At 46.2% G+C, this 20,482-nt stretch overlaps 1 protein-coding gene across 2 annotated transcripts in view; it reads right to left on the bottom strand.

Annotated features, from left to right (window-relative positions):
- The window catches only part of LOC136590990 (E3 ubiquitin-protein ligase HECW1-like), a 186,977-nt gene that overhangs the window by 29,063 nt on the left and 137,432 nt on the right, over nt 1-20,482 (bottom strand). For both annotated transcript variants that reach the window (XM_066588455.1, XM_066588456.1), the window contains 2 exons: nt 12,444-12,553; nt 10,112-10,232 (listed from right to left, as the gene is read on the bottom strand). In XM_066588455.1, coding sequence (XP_066444552.1) covers nt 10,112-10,232; nt 12,444-12,553 — 231 coding nt within the window. The remainder of the gene's footprint in view (nt 1-10,111; nt 10,233-12,443; nt 12,554-20,482) is intronic.

Below are 20,482 nucleotides of genomic sequence, written 5' to 3' on the forward strand. Positions count from 1 at the left end.
ATCTTCACGGATGCGATGTGATACAATTTTCTCACAAATTACAACTTACTCACAGTGAGCAGCCTACTTTTACAAGCACAATATCGGTCCGCATTTCTCTGACCCGTGTGAATGCACCCTTAGGCCTTAGTCACATGGGCGTTTTTTCACGCGATTTGCGCATCGCATGACGGATGCGCATGCGCAAATCGCGTGACCGGCGCCGAAAAATCGGCCCAAAAATCACCCGAAAATCTGCTCCTAGCCGCGTTTCATTAGAAACGGGCCGGAGCTGTCCAGCGCATTGCATTCAATGGAGACGGCAATACAGCGGCTCCATTGAATGCAAGCGCTGCGGGCGAGTGTGGGATGAATTGTCGGGAAGGGGTTAAATATATAACCCCTTTCCTGCAATGCATCCTGAAAAGTGAAAAAATAAAAAAAATGTATGTACTTACCTGCTCCCGGCAGCTGGAGATCCCGGCGGCCGGCCTGCAGTGGGTGTGAAGGGGGTGTGACTCAGGCTTGCCCCTGATTGGCTCAGCGCTGAGCCAATCAGAAGCAAGTCTCAGTCACACCCATTCATGAATTCATGAATGGGTGTGACTGAGATCAGCCTCTGATTGGCTCAGGCTGAGCCAATCAGGGGCAAGCCTGAGTCACACCCCCTTCACACCCACTGCAGGCCGGCCGCCGGGATCTCCAGCTGCCGGGAGCAGGTGAGTACATCCTTTTTTTTTATTTTTTCACTTTTCAGGATGCATTGCAGGAAAGGGGTTATATATTTAACCCCTTCCCGACAATTAACCCCGCGCACGCCGGCAGCCCATTGCTTTCAATGGAGCGGCTGTATTGCCGCTCCATTGAATTCAATGGGCAAACATCGTTCTTCTCTGCCACAGCTGTTCCAGCTGTGGCAGAGAAGAATGATTTGTCTTCTATATGTTCTCAATGGGGTCGGCGCTGCTGCCGCCGGCCCCATTGAGCGCATATAGAGAAGAGAACAGGAATCGCAGATCGCAGATAGGTGCGATCTGCGATTTCTGTTCTCTAATTTATCGGACGAGCGCATAAAAAGCGCTCATGTGTCCGATACCATTGCAAAGCAATGGTTTTAAAAAATCGCGGGACGCATGCGCATGCGCAAATCGCGGCAATAAACGCCCGTGTGACTAAGGCCTCATACTCCAGAGAGTTTGTTTGAATATGAGCCTGGCTAGTAAACTACCCCAGTCTTCCCATAAAAGCACGGAATACAGCACAGTATCACCTTCACGCTCCACCTCCCCGCTTTGTTTCCTGTCTTTGTATTTGGCCAGATGACAAGAAATGGTTTTCATGAATACGTGATATTAAATATTTACAGCACATCTGTGCGCTCTAATTATGTTGATTCGGAAAAAATGTGTCCATGTTATAGAAAAGACTAATCCAGTAGAATGTATAGTTAAAGGACAATAACGCAACATTACACAGGACTATCTGGAGCTTTTATACCCTTCCTCTAATACACGAGGTTGGGAAGGATTCATCAGACCGTAGGCCCCCGGCTGTTCCCAAACCTAGGCCCCCCCCCCCGTCCCAATTGCTGCCTTGCTACCCCGTATCTACAACTACACCAGCTTTCTGTGGTCACAAGTTTACTTCTGGTTAAACAGTAAGTCCATCTTTTGATTGTATGAATAAATTGCTGTGTTGTTCCTCATCATCGGCTATCCACTTACTACCTACCACACCACTGGGAATCCATTATGTGTTCAAGTAGAACCTCTCTCGGTCTTGTAGTGCATTCATTTATTAAGTTAGCTGCCTATCTTTGAACCTGCTTAAAGGGCTTGTTTGGTTATTGGACAAACCGTTTGCAGTAGGACCTCCAGGGGTAAACTAATAAACAGAGATATACGTACCCCCTCCTCCAGGGACAGGGATCCAGAGCTGTAGCTCACTGTGATCCCAGTGTTTGTTGTGACAGATGATGTCACAGGAAATCATGTGACCGCTGCAGCCAATAGGAGGTGGCAGCGTCACGTTCTTGTACTCCTAGCATCATGGCGCTCGGGATGTGAGCTCCGATGCTAGGAGAACAGACGGTGATGCTGCAGCCTCTTATTGGCTGCAGCGGTCACTTGATTTTTGTGAAGCCAAGCCTTCCTGCAGTAGGACCTCCAGCAAGAAGATCTGACCAAAATGGACAACACTTTTAAGCCTTTTGAAATGGGTCCAGAATGAAGAGTATCATAACAACTTATGTGTGTAAAGGGCTTGACAGCCCTATCAGCGACTATTGTTCCGATGCTTTACAGAGGAGAGATAGTCGTTCAAGTGAATGCAGGTGGAGTGGACCACAGAAGTTCCAGCCCACCTCCATTTACAGTATACGAGAGTCGCTTATAGATTGAGCGACTCCTGTTTACAGTGAGCGAGAAGCCGCTCAGCAGTCGTTCCTTTCAGTGAGATAAAACAGAACAACTAGTGACATCTGAGTGACTTCTAGATCCATGCCCTGTTGGGGTCCATGTGTACATGGGCCAATAATCACCTGAAACCGCTTATTTGGGCGACTATCAGCCTCTCTGAAGGTACCTTACGAGGGTCTCTCCAGAATGACACATATGTTGCAGTTGATCAAATTTATTTATTTACAAGAGGCATGACGTTTCATATTGTTCCTTATAATGGAGAATCTCAATCTCTGCAGGGGTTTTCACTAAGTCTGGCTGTGCCGAAGGGTTAGCTCACTGCCTAAGTTGTTATGAGTCTCCGAGAAGCTACTCTGTGCCACAGCCTGCCCCATCCATGTTCCTAGAATGGAGTGGCACCTATCACTTAGCAGAGGAATCATCCTGTAGTTCTATGGGTCCTTGTGACTGCTATGCCATTTCGACCTCCCTAAGCTGCAAGCATGCAATGTGTTCATCAAATAATACTCTGTGCAACACCAGAACTACAGTCCCCAAGTCCTAGATGCAGTTCTAGTTCAAGTCCTCTTTAAGGACCACTCAATTCTAGCTGCAGTAACAATATAACATGAATGCTGAAAACTTACAAAACACAATGCTAATTCTTTCATTATGGTATGCAGGAAGAGGAATAATACTCTTGAAATTGTCCCCTTTGCCCACCAGTCCACTCACTCGGAATGGTTAGAAGGTTAGGCCTTGTAGTTGGTTCCAAGTCATCTAGATACCCTGTCCACTGCTCAGTCCATCTCTGGGCAGGTCTACGTTCTGCCCACAGTGGTCAGCCAAGACAGTCCATTTCCTCATTCTTTTTGTATCAGCTCTGCTCTGGTACAAATATAGTCCCCATATGTGGTCACTACTACACTCCTTCTCACTTCTTCTGTCTAATATGCCATCCTATTAGTCCCCTCTTATGCAGCAATGCCACTACACAGTGTTCAATGCTGGAACACTGCTCCTACATCAGCGTCAAGTCCTACATGGTCCACCACTGACACGGTGCTCCACTTTGTGCAAACTGGCAGCCACGAAATCCTATTGTCCAGTGAATAGTGACTCTTGCAGGGTCCACAGTGACCTCATGAATATGAGCCAAAAACAAGCAAGACCAAATGAGAGATAAATACACTGGGGACAAAAAGAACCCAAAGATGAAAACACTTAAAATATCATAAGGGGAAAATAAGTCAGCGCCATAGCTATAGGGGTATGTATGGGCATAGGGGTATGTAGCTATAGATGTTGCAGGGGTAGAAGTCACTACCGGGCCCTGGAGCCTTGGAGGGCCTAAAGGCCCCTTCATCACATAAGAAGACACCAATATTATCAATAGCCCATGGTAGTGCAGCGCCAATGTGAGGGAGACCACGGGGATTGCAAGATGGATGTCACAGGTTGCTCTGCAATCTTTCCCAACAATGGCGGCAAAGATGTCCTACTCGGTTGCAGCACAGTGGCACAAAATACAGATAAATATCTTGTTATAATGACTGTGGTTTGTCAGGTGAAGCCAGCACTTCATCTGGGACTATGGTAGTCAATGGCGGAAAAAAGTTTGACATGAGTCCTGTTAACAGTTTTGTTAGCAAACCGGAAGTGCACAGTTTACTTCAGTATTTTGAAGTAGTTGAAACATGGTACTATTAACAGTGGAAGTCTTGCAGAATGATAGCAGAGCAAACCGTTATGCAGTACAGTTGATTTTCAAGTAAATACACTTTCCTCTTGAACGCTTTCTCTCTATTTAAATTTGGAAAGTTACCCAGTATGGATTCCCACAGGCCTAGGTATCTAGATTATGCAGGTGTTGACATTAGAGCTAAGATGGCTGCTCTACTACCCCCAGGCTTTGAATTCACCAGGTTTTGTGTAACTCACTGTTTTAGTGGAACGGCTTCAATCTTACTCCTTCACACTGCTGGTAAGACTTGGGAGCTGGTGAACCCTGGCTTCCCTGAAGAGAAACACTTACTTCAGCTGCTCGCACTGCAGACCTCCTCCCTGCACCTCCTCCTCTGACAACCTCCTACGCAGACTGACTACTGAAGACTATTCTGAGTCCTCCTTCATTTCCTGCCTTCTTCCCGCACTTTTTCTCCTCTCCTCCCCTTCAGCATAGAAAAAATGAAAAAACCTTTATCCAGCAGCGCTCATATCGCAGGACCTTAAGGACGTGTAGGGAATAAGCTTATACAGCGGCTATTAGTCATAAGCCAAGTTTTAATCCCATAAAAATCAAACAACATAAAAACAGGTTTAAAGTACCTCTACTAACGGGCATGCAACGCGTTTCTGCGTCATCTGACGCCTTTATCAAGCATATAATTCTTATACCCAATGTCATATATATATATATATAAACCTTAATCAAGGATCCATATGTGGGACATCTGATTCCATCCCTTAACCACGCTGAACGCCATCAAAACGTGTGTGGGTGAAGAGCGGTAACTAGAATAGTTCCGCTTTCATCATGCAGTGTGTGCTGGAGCGCACATGCGTTCCACATAGATGAACTTCCATACACTGTAGAAGAGATCCACGTGCTGCGTCATCACGCTGTGGTGGGGGACGCCTCGAGGATGAGGTAATAGCGCTACTGAATGGAGCGCACGGAGCGTGTCAGTATACCGTGCCACGTCATCACGCTACATTGTGAGTTCCGTATTGACTAATTAGACACTCTTCAGGAGAAGCGCACAGAGCGTGAAACAGAAAAGTCGCTGCAAATGTTGTGCGTCTATCTTAACGGTAAAAAAGAAGTTTTCGTGAAACGTGAACGAAAATTAGTGAATTTAAAACAACATTTGTATTGTGAATCTACATGGGTAATTTACTTGTTGGAATGTCCTTGCGGACTTCAGTATATTGGTCGCACGACCAGGCCCCTAAGGACAAGGATAAATCAACATCGTTATAACATAGTTTCCGGTTTTATGAAACACAGTGTGTCTCGGCATTTTAAAGAAGTACATGATAAAGACCCCACAAAATTAATTGTCACACCATGGAGACTATTCCTTATAGATCGTTCTCCAGGTTGCGTGAGCGAGAGATGTTTTGGATCTTCTGCATGGACTCATTGAATCCTAATGGTTTAACCCTTTCCAATCCACTGTCTGACCTCTGAAGACATTATGATTTAAGGCTGTACAGCTCCGATGTTGTAAGACATCCGTCGGGGTTCTCTTACTGTATATTGCCAGCCTCTCTGCTGTCGGAGTCTATCCAACGTGTCACCTCATGCAGTACTGGCTTTAGCCAGCATATAGCTCCGTTGTATAACGGCAGAAAAAGAGTAAGCCCCCTAGGAAAACCAGAATACAAATTGGATTGGAAAGGGTTAAATGAAACCCTAGAAAAAATTACATAAGACTTCCGGGATAGGAGATATATGTTTCATGTAGGATTGTATATTTGTATTTATTAATTTTATGTTTATTTATTAATATCATATTTATTCGGATATTTTAGATAACATATATTACATAGTAACATAGTATGTAAGGCTGAATGAAGACAATGTCCATCTAGTCCAGCCTGTCTATCCTCCTGTGTTGATCCAGAGGAAGGCAAAAAACCCCAAGGGCAGAAGCCAATTTAGCCCTTTTGGGGAAAAAATTCCTTCCTGACTCCCTAATGGCAATCAGACTGTTCCCTGGATCAACCCCTAATAGTTCCTACCTGCCTGTATACCCGGATTGACAATTAACCTAAGATTTGTATCCTATAATGTCCTTCCTCTCCAGAAAGATATCAAGTCCCCTTTTAAACTCCTCTATGGATTTTGCCATCAGCACTTCCTCCGGTAGAGAGTTCCACAGTCTCACTGCTCTTACAGTAAAGAATCCCCTTCTATGTTGGTGATGAAACCTACTTTCCTCTAATCGTAGTGGATGTCCTCTTGTTACCGTCGAGGTCCTGGGTGTAAACAGATCGCGGGAGAGACCCCTGTATTGTCCCCTCATGTACTTATACATAGTTATTTGATCACCTCTTAACCTTCTTTTTTCCAGGGTAAATAATCCCAATTTGGATAGCCTCTCTGGGTATTCCAGTCCCGTCATTCCATGTATTAGTTTAGTTGCCCTTCTTTGAACCCCCTCCAATAGCGTAACATCTTTCCTGAGCCCCGGTGACCAGAACTGTACACAGTATTCCATGTGAGGCCTGACAAGTGCCTTATATACTGGAAGGATAATGTTCTCATCCTTCGCCCCTATACCTCTTTTAATGCACCCCAAGACTTTATTGTGTGTTGGATGTATACAGCTAGGGTCTATTTATGACTAGTTTGTTGAGTGTAGTATTTCTATAGTAAGTTATGAAGGCTATTTTATTTTCTATTTCATATTTTTAGGAGGTATTAATTTCTCTACACATATTTTATTAGAAGAGTATTGTTCATCCTTCATGTATATTAGAAGTAGCTATTTGAGAGATAGGGTTTGTATGTATTAGGCTAATGTTATATTGGTGGTTGAAAGAGTCTATCGATATAGATTCTGGCTAACCCATATATACCCATACTATCGGGGAATCGATCCGGGAGTTTAGATAAACTGACATACATTGTGTGCTCTAGTGCCGATTCATCCACTAAGCTGTTAGTCCACAGCGTGCATTGACACGCTCTGTGCGCTTCTCCTGAAGAGTGTCTAATTAGTCAATATGGAACTCACAATGTAGCGTGATGACGTGGCACGGTATACTGACACGCTCCGTGTGCTCCATTCAGTAGCGCTATTACCTCATCCTCGAGGCGTCCCCCACCACAGCGTGATGACGCAGCACGTGGATCTCTTCTACAGTGTATGGAAGTTCATCTATGTGGAACGCATGTGCGCTCCAGCACACACTGCATGATGAAAGCGGAACTATTCTAGTTACCGCTCTTCACCCACACACGTTTTGATGGCGTTCAGCGTGGTTAAGGGATGGAATCAGATGTCCCACATATGGATCCTTGATTAAGGTATTTATATATATATATATATATATATATATATATATATATATATATATATACACACAGTATATATATATATATGACATTGGGTATAAGAATTATATGCTTGATAAAGGCGTCAGATGACGCAGAAACGCGTTGCATGCCCGTTAGTAGAGGTACTTTAAACCTGTTTTTATGTTGTTTGATTTTTATGGGATTAAACCTTGGCTTATGACTAATAGCCGCTGTATAAGCTTATTCCCTACACGTCCTTAAGGTCCTGCGATATGAGCGCTGCTGGATAAAGGTTTTTTCCTTTTTTCTATACTGCATTATCCCCATTTTTCCTGTCAGAGAATTGGGGTTTTCTTTTAAGCTGCTGCTCTCCAAAAAAAGTGTATATTGTGTAGGTTATCAGACACACAAAAAATTTTTGGGGGATGATACGGAGGATCCTGATTAAAGATACCTACTGAAGGCTTACTTGGATTCCAGGTGCAGGCGGGACACAAAAATCCTTTTTGCTGTTCCGCCTAACACCGGGTAAGTGGAGTGGATTTAATACAGATAATTTTATCCATGTGCAAGGCGCTCTCCCTAATTTGTGCCCCTTCAGCATAGAGGCTCATTGTGTAGTTTCCCTCCTCTGAACTCTAACCACACCCTTTGACCAATCAGTGGGGGCATGACATACAGCCAATTAGCAGCCGGCTGTTGCCAAGCTGTTAGCTTAGGAAGGGTAGAACCAGGGTTTCTCTGACGTAAGGTACCTCCTATGCCTTCTTAAAACAGATAGGCAGGTGTGACAGGACAATGATTGTGTGGCTATTCTGGAGGACCCTCTGGGCCACTACAGTTGGTTAAGGTAAGGGGCCCTGTTACAGATTTTGTATCGGGGCCCAGGAGATTCTAGTTACGCCTCTGATATGTGTTACCCTTCTTATACAAGCAGTTGATTATAAAACTCAGTGCCTATAAGGCCATACAGGTTCATATCCAAAAACAACACAATAGTCTCTTTTGTGCTACTGAACATTTGTGTATCTTTACAGCAAGGTGAGATGCTGCTGACATACTTCACCTAAATCTGGTCTACAATAGTAATGAATGGCAGGACAGGCACACAAAGACCCTATTGTGTCAAGTCTAGTCTTTGTGCAGTACATGGATCTTTACAAGCTGCTTCACAAAAACAAGGTCGAAATATTTATAACTTGCAAGGTCTCCTGAGGATCAGTCCAGTCAGATTTCCCCCGACTTACTCATAAAAATTATTGTGCTTTAGGGACTCACTTGTACAGTTTTCCAGAGTTTCTCGGAGAATTACTCTAGTGAGAGCGGCTCGATGAAAGCTCAATGAATATTATTTTAACCTCAGTTGTCCGATTTAAAGGATTCAGTGTTGCCAAAGGCCGACGTGAGAGGACAAATACGCCTCTTAAAAGTAGATCAGTTCACGGTTAATCAGCACAATATTATCCAAGCAGTGGCATGAGGCTTAACCTGCGGAATGTCAATTCTGTGACAAATGGCACATGTAGCGGGCTCACAGAATGCAGGAATATTGACTTTTTTTGGTTCCTTCAAGTGAATAGTAACTGAAGTCAAAACTGGAAATAAAACAGTTCAAGAGCACAAGACCGTGTTATAGATCTGTAATATAGACCTATATGATGCGAGGGGTTGTTCCATAGGGCTCTTTCACACGAGCGCATAAACAGCATGTTTTTACGGCCGACCAATATGTACGACCATCTGAGGCATTGGCTTACAATGCATCCGTTCATATATGGCACGTAAATACATCTTTTGCCCAATACATGGTGGCAGCTCCCATAGGCTCCTACGGGAGCTGGACTAAGAAAGGGAGGTGGAGGAATTTTAGCAGCGTCCAACAGTGCGCAAAGCTTACGGGTTCCTCTATATAGGCATTGGAATGCATCCTGAGATTTTGGCAGAGCGAGGGTTTTCCTGGGTGCAGCGTATATTTTTGCTAAAAAACGTCGCTCCCAGTCATGTGCTTGGACGAGAAAGCGATGGCAGTGAGCGTGGAAAAAACAGCCACCAATGCCATTTTATGCCGCAGCTGAGAAAACATAAAAATGCATATGGCCATGTGAAGCAGCCCATAAACTGTGTGGCTCTGAACTTATATGGAGACCCACAGAGGTGGAATATGTATGCTGCCTTCAGGAGCTGAGAGGACGAGGAAGTGAAATAGGGGGGCACAATTTATGGGCACAAACTAGCGTTCACTCCACAAAAATGCACCGCTAAGGCATACGACAGTACGTCTACGTCTGTGTGAAGCCAGCGCTAAGGCTTTATTCACACAAGCGCATTTGCACGCACAATCCATGGTGAATAGAACGCACTGATTTCAATGCTTTTGCAGCATGTAAGCTTTTTGCGCGTGTATTTCCGTCACGCAAAAAACACAGCATGTCCTATTTCGGTGCCTATTAAGCAATAATTAGCCCAAATTACACTTAGTTGGCCATTGAAATCAAAGAGAGCATGATTATGTGGTTTTTATAGTAAAATATGCAAAAAGGCAACGCTCATTGCACAAATGCACACATAAATACACTTACACCCATGTGAAGCCGACCCTACTGATGCATTTTTCATACTTTTCTATATACAGTTTGGTACCATTATTTGCATTTGCCCTCTAAGACGCAAACTCATTGTAAAGCGCATAACAGAAGGAACGTACTTAATCTTCCCCGGGCCTTGTCCGTATCCTTTTGCTTCCAGTTTTCTGTAAAAGTTTCTTAACTTGGCTTCAAAATCTCTCCTGTACGGGGACGGAGCCCTCGCACTAGCCCGCTGTAGACCTTTGAAAAAAATAGGATATTAGACTGCATGTTTAGGAACATGGGACAAAATATCTGGATATAGTAATTACCAAAGTCCCTGCCCGCAGGTGATGCTTACCTGTTCACTGCGCTCATCGCTGGCTGGATGCTTAGCGCCCGAGACCTCAACAAGAATTGTTAAGTCGAGAGTTGTGCAGTCTAAACAGGAGGCCCAGGAGCGAATGAGATGGTGATGTCACCGTGAGCTCAGGCAAGCGAGAATCATGAGATTCTCCTACTGCCTAAAAGGGTCATTAGTTGCATTAAGGTAAAGCTGTTGCATGGAGCTGCTATTTTCCATAGCAACTGAAAACAATGTACCTGGCCAACATCCCATGGATAGCTGATATTTGGCCCATGCTTCTGCCTCTGCTGGCTGGCAGCAGATACCGCAGGGATTAGCACATGGGTATCCAGTGATTGTGTAGGCACAGTGGTAGTGGTCAATGTGATCACCTTGATACAACAGTACATCAAGTTGCACCAACTAACTTAGGCCACTCTTACACACAGCTCCGGCAAAATGCCACGATCTTACAGCTGTTTTCCGACACAGTGGTTTATAACGCACCCCATCATTGTGATGGGCGATGAGGTGCTTTAAAAAGCGTGAAAATGCGGCAAAATAGAACAGACAGTGCTAGCAAATCGCAGCGTTAGAAAACACCTCATTTGAGCGCATCTCTGCGAGGAGCGTTATATTGCGATTACTGTTGTATTTTTCAATGGTACTATTTAATGGACCATATATTGGACTTAAACATTTTTTAAAAAGTGGAGCGAAATGGGAAAAAAAACACGATTCTGCTATTATTAAGGCGAGGGGTCTTGTTTCTACGGTGTACACAGTACAGCAAAAAGGACATAATGGCTTTATTCTATAGGTCAGTATGATTACTACTAGAGATGAGCGAACGTACTCGGTAAAGCACTACTCGTCCGAGTAATGTGCTTTATCCGAGTACCTCCCCGCTCGTCCTGAAAGATTCGGGGAGCGCCGCTGCTGACAGGTGAGTTGCGGCGGGGAGCAGGGGAGAGCGGGCGGGAGAGAAGGAGAGAGAGATCTCCCCTCCGTTCCTCCCCGCTCTCCCCTGCAGCTCCCCGCTCCGCGGCGCTCCCCGAATCTTTCAGGACGAGCGGGGAGGTACTCGGATAAGGCACATTACTCGGACGAGTAGTGCTTTACCGAGTACGTTCGCTCATCTCTAATTACTACGATACCAATTTGTATAGTTTTCTTTTGCTGTACTACCTTAAAGAAATGAAATATCTTCTGACCGCCATACCTTTTTATTTTCCCATCAACACAGTTGAGGGCTCATTAGTGTCACCCGCCAGCCTTAGAACCTCCGCCGCTGCCAGCAGCTCTCTGTGTGCTCACTGCGAGGAGATAGGATTCCTGCCCCACCCGCTGATATCAGGAGGGACATGACATCAATGGATGGGTAGAGGAGCCGCATCTCCTCACAGTGGGCACACTAAGAGTTCCTGGCAGCGGAGGAGGGTCTACAAGGCTGGCGGGTGACACTAATACATTGAGGGAGAGAATACACTCGGATGCACAACTACAAAAATCTGGATATTTTAAAGGAAATTTTGGGATAAGATTCAGCATTTTTCTGTGCTTAGATGTTGAATTCAAGGTTGTTTTTACTAAGAACGCCAAGAAGCCAAGGAGTAGTTTTTTGTAGCCAACTGGCCATCTTAGGTCACTGCGGGTCTCCCGCAAATACTGAGGAAGGGGCGCCACAACCTCGAAATGTGTCTATTCATGCTGGGAGAAGTTGAGCTAATCCCCTGATGTCTTGTGCTTCTCTAATAAAGGTTGTGCCTACACCCAGTTTTTATTGCCGACTGTCCGAGCTATGCACACGTCCTCCTTGCGGGTTGAGATGATATTTGGGTTGGTTGCAGTTTTTTCCCACAAAGAAAACTGCCTGCTTCTTCTTGGAGTTTGTTCCACCCTTCTTTTTCCATTGTTCTGTGACTCCTCTCTCATATTTGGGATGCCTTAAAAAAGTGCACCCTATATGGTATTAGAGTGTCTCGCTTGGCCGATCAAGGATCAGGGGAATGATGAATCAGGGAAGTCTTAATTTGGAATTAGGAATTATTTATAAATAAAACCCACCATCTCAAGTGCCTACAGAAAAGAAATAAGTAATGAAGACATGAGACATTATTACATACCTGGGGAATTCTGTGGTGAGGAACCTGGGGAACAGCGTGGAGAAAAGCTATATCCAGGATGGAAGGCTGCTTGCAGTGGGATGTAGGACATGATGTCTTCTTCAAAAAGGCTGCAAAACCGAACATTAAATCTGATTTAGCATACATTCCCTTCTTAGATAGCAGAGTCGTGATTAGTAACTTTTTAGCCACGGTCTTCTGATTTGAATGGTTCTTCTAGTTGAATAAAGATTTTAAAGGGGTTGTCTCGTGGCAGCAAGTGAGGTTATACACTTCTGTATGGCCATATTAATGCACTTTGTAATGTACATCGTGCATTAAATATGAGCCATACAGAAGTTATTCACTTACCTGCTCCGTTGCTGGCGTCCCCATCTCCATGGCTCTGTCTAATTCTGATGTCTTCTGGCGTTTTTAGACGCGCTTGCGCAGTCCGTGCTTCTGGCTGGTGAATGGGGCCGCTCGTGACGGAGAGCTGGTCACCGCGTCGTGATTGTAGCTCCGCCCCGTCACGTGTGCCGATTCCAGCCAATCAGGAGGCTGGAATCGGCAATGGAACGCACAGAGCCCATGGTGCACCATGGGAGAAAACCGCAGTGCATCCCTGGGAGAAAACCACAGTGCATCCCTGGGAAAGGACCGGCGGCCATCTTAGGGAGAAGAATTTTATAACTCCATATTTTGTCGGATCGGTGAGTAGCAAGCGGTTTAAAAACCGCTTTAAATTGCTATTTTATGCCAGGGGGGTGACAGGGGGAATGGGGTAATGTAAAATTTTGATGTTTGCCGCGAGACAACCCCTTTAACTCCTTAAGGACAAAAACTGTTTTGGTCATAGAGGACCAGACACTATTTAAAGAGGTTGTCCGCGCCGAAACGTTTTTGTTTTTTTTTGCATAGGCCCCCTGTTCAGCGCAGGACAAACCCAAGGGATGTGTTGAAATTAAAAAAAAAAATTTTACTTACCCGAATCCCCTCTCTGCAACTTCTTCCTTCTTTACCTCCAAGATGGCCGCCGGGATCTTCACCCACGATGCACCGTGGGTCTTCTCCCATGGTGCACTGTGGGCTCTGTGGGGTCCATTGCCGATTCCAGCCTCCTGATTGGCTGGAATCGGCACACGTGATGGGGCGGAGCTACGCGATGACGTGTAAAAGGGGGCGGGGCCAGAACGCTGCTCGTGCCCGGACCGACCAGAAGGGAGAAGACCCTTCTGCACAAGCGCGTCTAATCGGGCGATTAGACGCTGAAATTAGAAGGCACCATGGAGACGGGGATGCCAGCGCAGGGAAGGTGAGTATATAACTTCTGTATGGCACATATTTCATGCACGATGTATATTACAAAGTGCATGTATATGGCCATACAGAAGTGTTTAACTTAACTTGTCATCGCGGGACAACCCCTTTAAGGATTTTATCTATGTGATGGTTTTCCTCCAGCTCCCCAAATTATTTTGCTGCATTTTTTTCCCCATGACACGTAGGGCTATTTTTTATATCTTTTTTTTTTGCATTTTTTATTTTTATTGGGTAAAAAGCAAAAAAAAATTTTTGAAAATGTATAGTTTTTTTTTGCTTCTTTTTTAATTTTGTAAATTTACGCTAAAATGAAGAATGGGGATGGGTTTATTTTGTTTTGGATGTTTTGATATATAATATGTATGGTTTCAGATTCTTTGGTTCATTTTCTATTTTATATATATATTTTTATTTTATTCTGTAATTTTTTTAAAACTTATTTTTGTAACTTTTTTTTACCATCTATGATTTCCATGACGTCATATAGGACCTCTGGGGGTCAGTCACATTGTATTTTTATTTTGTTTCACATTTTTCCCCTGTAGCTGGGACATCCCTCTGTACTGACAATAGTCACTAGCAGAGCTGATCAGGGTCCCTGCAGCTTTGCTCCAACAAGTGGACCCAGCAGTCACATCGCGGGTCACATAGTGGAAGTTATACTTCCACTTTCACTTTTTAGTACATAGCTTTCGTTGAGCGCTATATACTCAGGAAAGGAAAAGGCAGGAGCCATTAAAAACTTGCTTCTCCTCCAGGTCCTCTGCTGTTTCTAACAGCTGAGGACGTGACCTGCTCCTGCTTAACTGCATAATCAAGGGCCTTAAAGGGGTTCTGACACGAATAAGGTTTTTATGTTTTAACATCCATTGTTCCCTGGTCTGCCTAATGGACACAAGGAACCCACGATTTTTGGCTTGCTTTTGCTTAAAAACCTAATGTTTACCTTTGTTACCAGCCTGTGTTGTTGTTGTTGTGCCGCTGGGGGTCATCTTCCAGCAGGCTTTGAGCTTGAACACAGCTTCCTCCTTCCAGGGTTGCCGTAGAGAGAACAGCCAGCCCGCCTGCCCACAAATAGTCATGTGATGCTTGTGGGCGGAGCTAACAATGTGAAGCTGGGGACAGTTCTATTGCTGTTAGCAGACACAGTGTAAGACCGCCTGCAGACGGCTGGGTCGGATCTGGCAGCCAGAATTCTCGCCACGGGACCCGACCCAAGTGCCTGCAAAGAGCAGAGCGTACTCACCCGCGCCCCGCAGCTCCCAATCTTTCATGTGACGGCTGCGGGCGCATGCGCAGAGCGGAGCCGGCGAGTGACGTTTCTGCAAGCCCCGCACAGGAACAGAAGATGCTGCCGTTTGTTTTTGCCGCGCGAGATTTCGCGCAGACAAACCGCAGCCGTCTGCCTAGAATTGTGTTTGCTAACGCAATCCTATGGCAGCTTCCAAGGGTGGAAATTCCGCTGAAATACCGCCACGGAATTTCCGCCCGTCTGCAGGCGGCCTAACTGCAGGCATAGCAGTGCTGTCCCCTGCATCTATCTCTAATCTCTCTCTCTGTAATCTGTCTCTCTCTGTAATCTCTGTCTCTGTAATCTCTCTCTCTGTAATCTCTCTCTCTGTAATCTCTCTCTCTCTGTAATCTCTGTCTCTGTAATCTCTCTCTCTCTCTCTCTCTGTAATCTCTCTCTCTGTAATCTCTCTCTCTCTGTAATCTCTCTCTCTCTCTGTAATCTCTCTCTCTGTAATCTCTCTCTCTCTGTAATCTGTCTCTCTCTGTAATCTCTCTCTCTCTGTAATCTCTGTCTCTGTAATCTCTCTCTCTGTAATCTCTCTCTCTCTGTAATCTCTGTCTCTGTAATCTCTCTCTCTGTAATCTCTCTCTCTGTAATCTCTCTCATCTCTGTAATCTCTATCTCTAATTTCTAGCGACGGAGATTAGCGATAATCTCCATCTCTTAATCTCTAAATCTCTAATCTCGATCTCTAAGGCGGACCAGAACAATTGCCGATCTGCCTTCCCTGTGACTTTACAAAGGAGCCGGCCTCGCTGGGGCGAGCTGTCAAGCAACTGCGTCCGACAGGTCGTCCCGTGAAAAAGCACCATAAACCCCTAAAAAATTCTTTAGAACCCCCCTCCAATGCACGATGACTCCGTCGTAGCACGCCATTTACCCCCCGCCCCCCCCCCCCCACCACCACACCTGTCAGTAAAATTGAGGGCGCAGTTCTGCTGTGTATTTGCAGGAATGCCGTATTGATGACGACAGCAACACTAAGGCTGGGTTCACACTGGGCGGATTTACCGCGGAAATTCCATCCTGAATTTTGCCGCGGCAAATCCGCTTGCAGCTTTTGATCCCGGGATTAGCCAGCCATGTGGGACGGCGAATCCGCAGCGGCAAAGCCGGCAGAGGCCGGCGCTGCAGCATGGATTCGCCGGCTGCAGTATGTGAATTTTTTACTTCTTCCGCTGCGGCCACGCTCTCCGCTATGGGAGTGCTGGCCGCAGTGGAAGAGTGTGCGGCCAGGCCGCTTCAAAACCCGCAGCTAAGTGCCGTGGGTTTTGAAGCAGCGGATTTGGGGCAGAAATCTCAAGGTTTTTCACTGCGGCCAAACCGCGAGATCTCCGCCCTGAACCCAGCCTAAGGCCTCCTTCCCACGAGCGTGACGGGGTCCGCCGCGTAATATTACGCAGTGAAGCCCGTCACGGCGCCCCCCAGAGCCCCTATACTTACCTGCGGGAGATAGCGTGAAATCGCTTCCCCGCCCACCGCCGCCGCGTCACCGCCGCGTCACCGCCCGTCACCGCCCACCGCCGCCGTGTCACCGGCCGTGTCACGTGCACGGCCGGCCGTGTCACGTGACGCGGCCGGCCGCGTCATATGGCGTCATATGACGCGCGGCGGTGGGCGGGAAAGCGTTTTTTCACGCTATCTCCCGCTGGTTACAGCGGGAGATAGCGTGAACGGACGGCTTCCATTGACTGCAATGGAAGCCGTCAGCGCGTACAGCCCGTCCTCACCCGCAGAAAATAGAGCATGCTGCGGGTGAGGACGGGAGAAATCGCGGTGCGTAATTCCGCGGTGGAATTACGCATCGTGAGCATTGTGCTGTTAGGTTCAATAGAACCTAATAGCAAGGGGCAACGCAGCGGATTTTCGCTGCGAATTACGCGGCGGAAATCCGTTCGTGGGAAGGAGGCCTAATAATCACTTCTGTGGCTGTTCACCTCAGTATCTGTGAATATAACTGTACTTTACCCTTTTAAAATCCACAGCCCGTGGCCCTCTGCTTGGTTTTGACAAGTGTAGCGAAAGATAGAGGGGGGGGGGGGGGGGATGGAAGAGCCAGAAGCAGGAACTGAGCTCCCACCCCTCGCCACTATTTGCAATGGGAGAGGCCGGGTGGGGGCGGAGCTAAATTCGGGACGTAGCTCCGCCCCACCCGCCCCTCCCATTGTAAATAATGGAAGGGGTGGAGAGGGGGCGGGAGCTCAGGTCCTGCTCCTGGCTCTTCCATCCTTCTCCCCCTGCAGACGAGGGCACCGTATATCGTCTGGGCGTGAAAAACCAGCCGATATACGGTCATCTGAATGACCATCAGCATTGTGCAGCTGCCTCAGTCTAAATCAGCCCCATGATCTGTATATAAGCAGCTGCAGACTGACGGCAGTGCCTCTCCTCAGCTGATTTCTGCTGAGCTGTTGGGATTCCCCTGACGTCAGTCAGGACGGGCCGCCCTCCCCTCCGGCATCGCACGCAGGCGCAGAGGAAAGGAGCACTCTGACGTCAGTGAGGACGGGCCGCCCCCCCAACCGGGATCGCGCGCATGCGCAGAAGAAAGAAGCCTTTGACGCTGACCCGGGACAGACGGGCCGCCCACAGCAAGCACTGCTTGTGACGTGGGGCCCGTCCGCTGACCTAGGAAGTGGCTCATGGACGGAGCAGAGCCGGAAGCGGTCATTTTGACTGCTCCAGCTCTGCTTTAAGAAGCTGCAAGAAAAGATAAAAGATGCAGAGGACATCATTGATGATCGGCCCTGCCAGGCAAGGGGAGTAATTTTTTTTTCCCTCTTCATGTCAGAACCCCTTTAATCTCACGCTGTATTTCTACTATTAGCTGGGATTAAAGCCCAGGACCAAGCCCTGTAAATTTACCACACTTGGTCCTTAAAGGGGTTGTCCCGCGCCGAAACGTTTTTTTTTTTTTTTCAACCCCTCCCCCCCGTTCGGCGCGAGACAACCCCGATGCAGGGGTTAAAAAAGAACACCGGACAGCGCTTACCTTAATCCCCGCGCTCCGGTGACTTCTTACTTACCAGGTGAAGATGGCCGCCGGGATCTTCTACCTCCGTGGACCGCAGCTCTTCTGTGCGGTCCATTGCCGATTCCAGCCTCCTGATTGGCTGGAATCGGCACGTGACGGGGCGGAGCTACACGGAGCTACACCGAGCCCCATTGAGAAGAGAAGAAGACCCGGACTGCGCAAGCGCGTCTAATTTGGCCATTAGACGGCGAAAATTAGACGGCTCCATGGAGACGAGGACGCCAGCAACGGAGCAGGTAAGTGAAAAACTTCTTATAACTTCTGTATGGCTCATAATTAATGCACAATGTACATTACAAAGTGCATTAATATGGCCATACAGAAGTGTATAGACCCACTTGCTGCCGCGGGACAACCCCTTTAAGGGGTTGCACACTATTAATAAATAACATCCCCATTTATTTGATTGTTGGTGCATCCAATTGGAGGTTTGACTATTCTGATTACAGACGTTACCAATGGGACCTTCCCACAGGCATCAATTATATGGCAGAAGATTATATTGATTGGGATAGTGATAGGTAATACAAGATCCTAAACATCATGGGAAAGTTAGACAAAATCAGATCAATACAATAGAAGGCCAGGGATTTTCTCTGGTCTTTCATTCAGGTTTGATTCTCTTTGCTCACAAGCGATGTAATGATGTTTGTAACACAAATGTGTCATAGGGTTTAACTAGAGTGTGACCAATGCCAAATAAAGACTCATGGCCTGCAAATGCAGCAGATAGTGATATCAGTGTTTGCATGGGCGCCTATTTAAACAACCCAACCTCTGTTCATTTCAGATCACTGTTAACATCAAAGCCCTTGTAAGGCCCACATAACACTTGGAACAACTCGGAACGGATTCATTGAGAACAGCACATTTCCTGACTAAATATGTTTGTGGAATTTTAGAACACTGTACCCTTCATCTCAAGCCCCTAATCAAACAAGGGATGATGTCATGCACACCTGCACCCTGTCACATACGGTAATACATGGGACAGAAGAACGTTTCTGTACATTGTTACACATTGTGATTGATAGAGGGATGCCAAAAGGTTCTTGTGCCAGGAGGTACTGAACAATATTCATATCTCTGTAATATATTACTGATGTTTTATACAGGCTAATCTACCCTAATATCTGTAGAGATGTAAGCCAAAGAAGCTGCATCTACACCTGCATTGTAAAAGTACATTTAAAATGAATGACAGAGGAGTCCAATAAGCTGCAAGTGGCCCATATGGACACATAGAATTGGAAGGGACCTCCATGGTCATCGGGTCCAATCCCCTGCTCAGTGCAGGATTCACTAAATCATCCCAGACAGATGCCTGTCCAGCCTCTGAACACTTCCACTGAAGTAGAACTTACCACCTCCTGTGGCAACCTGTTCCACTCATTGACCACTCTCACTGGCTAATATCTAATTTGTGTCTCCTCCCTTTCAGTTTCATCCCATTACTTCTAGTCTTTCCTTGTGCAGATGAGAATAGGGCTGATCCCGCTGCACTGTGACAGCCCCTCAGATATTTGTAGATGGCTATTAAGTCTTCTTTCTGCCTTCTTTTTTGCAAGCTGAATGTTCCCAGATCCTTTAACTGTTCCACATAGGACATGATTTGCAGACCGCTCACCATCCTGGTAGCTCTTCTCTGAACTTGCTTCAGTTTGTCGATGTCTTTTTAAACTTAGGGTGCCCAGAATTGGACACAGTATCCCAGATGAGGTCTGACTAAGGAAGAGTAGACTCTATTTAGAGTCTAGTGATCTAGACTCTCTGCTTTTTTTGGTACATCCTAGTATTGTGTTTGCCTCTTTTGCTGCTGCACCACACTGTTTACTCATGTTCAGTCTGTGTTCTAATAGTATACTCAAGACTTTTTCACATATGCTGCTGCTTAGCCCAATTCCTCCCATTCTGTATGTGCTATATGAAAGCAGCAAGATAAACATGGATTCTACTACTGAACAGGGAAAGAAAAACAGCTTTTTGCCATGGTCAGTAGAAAACAATTTCTTCGTACTAAATAAAACAAGTGCAAAACTCTGTTTTCAGAACAGTGGGCTCTGTAGATGGCAATGTTGAGTCATTGAGGGTATGCATAGTTTTAGGTGATTTATGGCAGGCACAGTTATGGAAACCCTGTGGATGGCACAATCCTGGGCCACTATGTATAGTACCGTAATGAAAGCACAACACTTTATAAGGCATTGTCATGGTGGTACTTTTAAGGGGTTGTTCCACTTCCAGCTGTTTTTCTGCAGGAAGCATAAAGCTCCATATATTGCACAGTGGCCTGGGTTGGTACTGCAGGCTGAGACCCATTCACTTCAGTAGGACTCCGCCTGCAGTAGCAACATGAACCACTGCACAATGTATGGAGCTGTCTGCTTCCTGCAGCAAAACTGCCAGAAG

This window comes from Eleutherodactylus coqui, unplaced genomic scaffold, assembly GCF_035609145.1.
Source record: "Eleutherodactylus coqui strain aEleCoq1 unplaced genomic scaffold, aEleCoq1.hap1 HAP1_SCAFFOLD_26, whole genome shotgun sequence".
Lineage (NCBI taxonomy): Eukaryota > Metazoa > Chordata > Amphibia > Anura > Eleutherodactylidae > Eleutherodactylus > Eleutherodactylus coqui.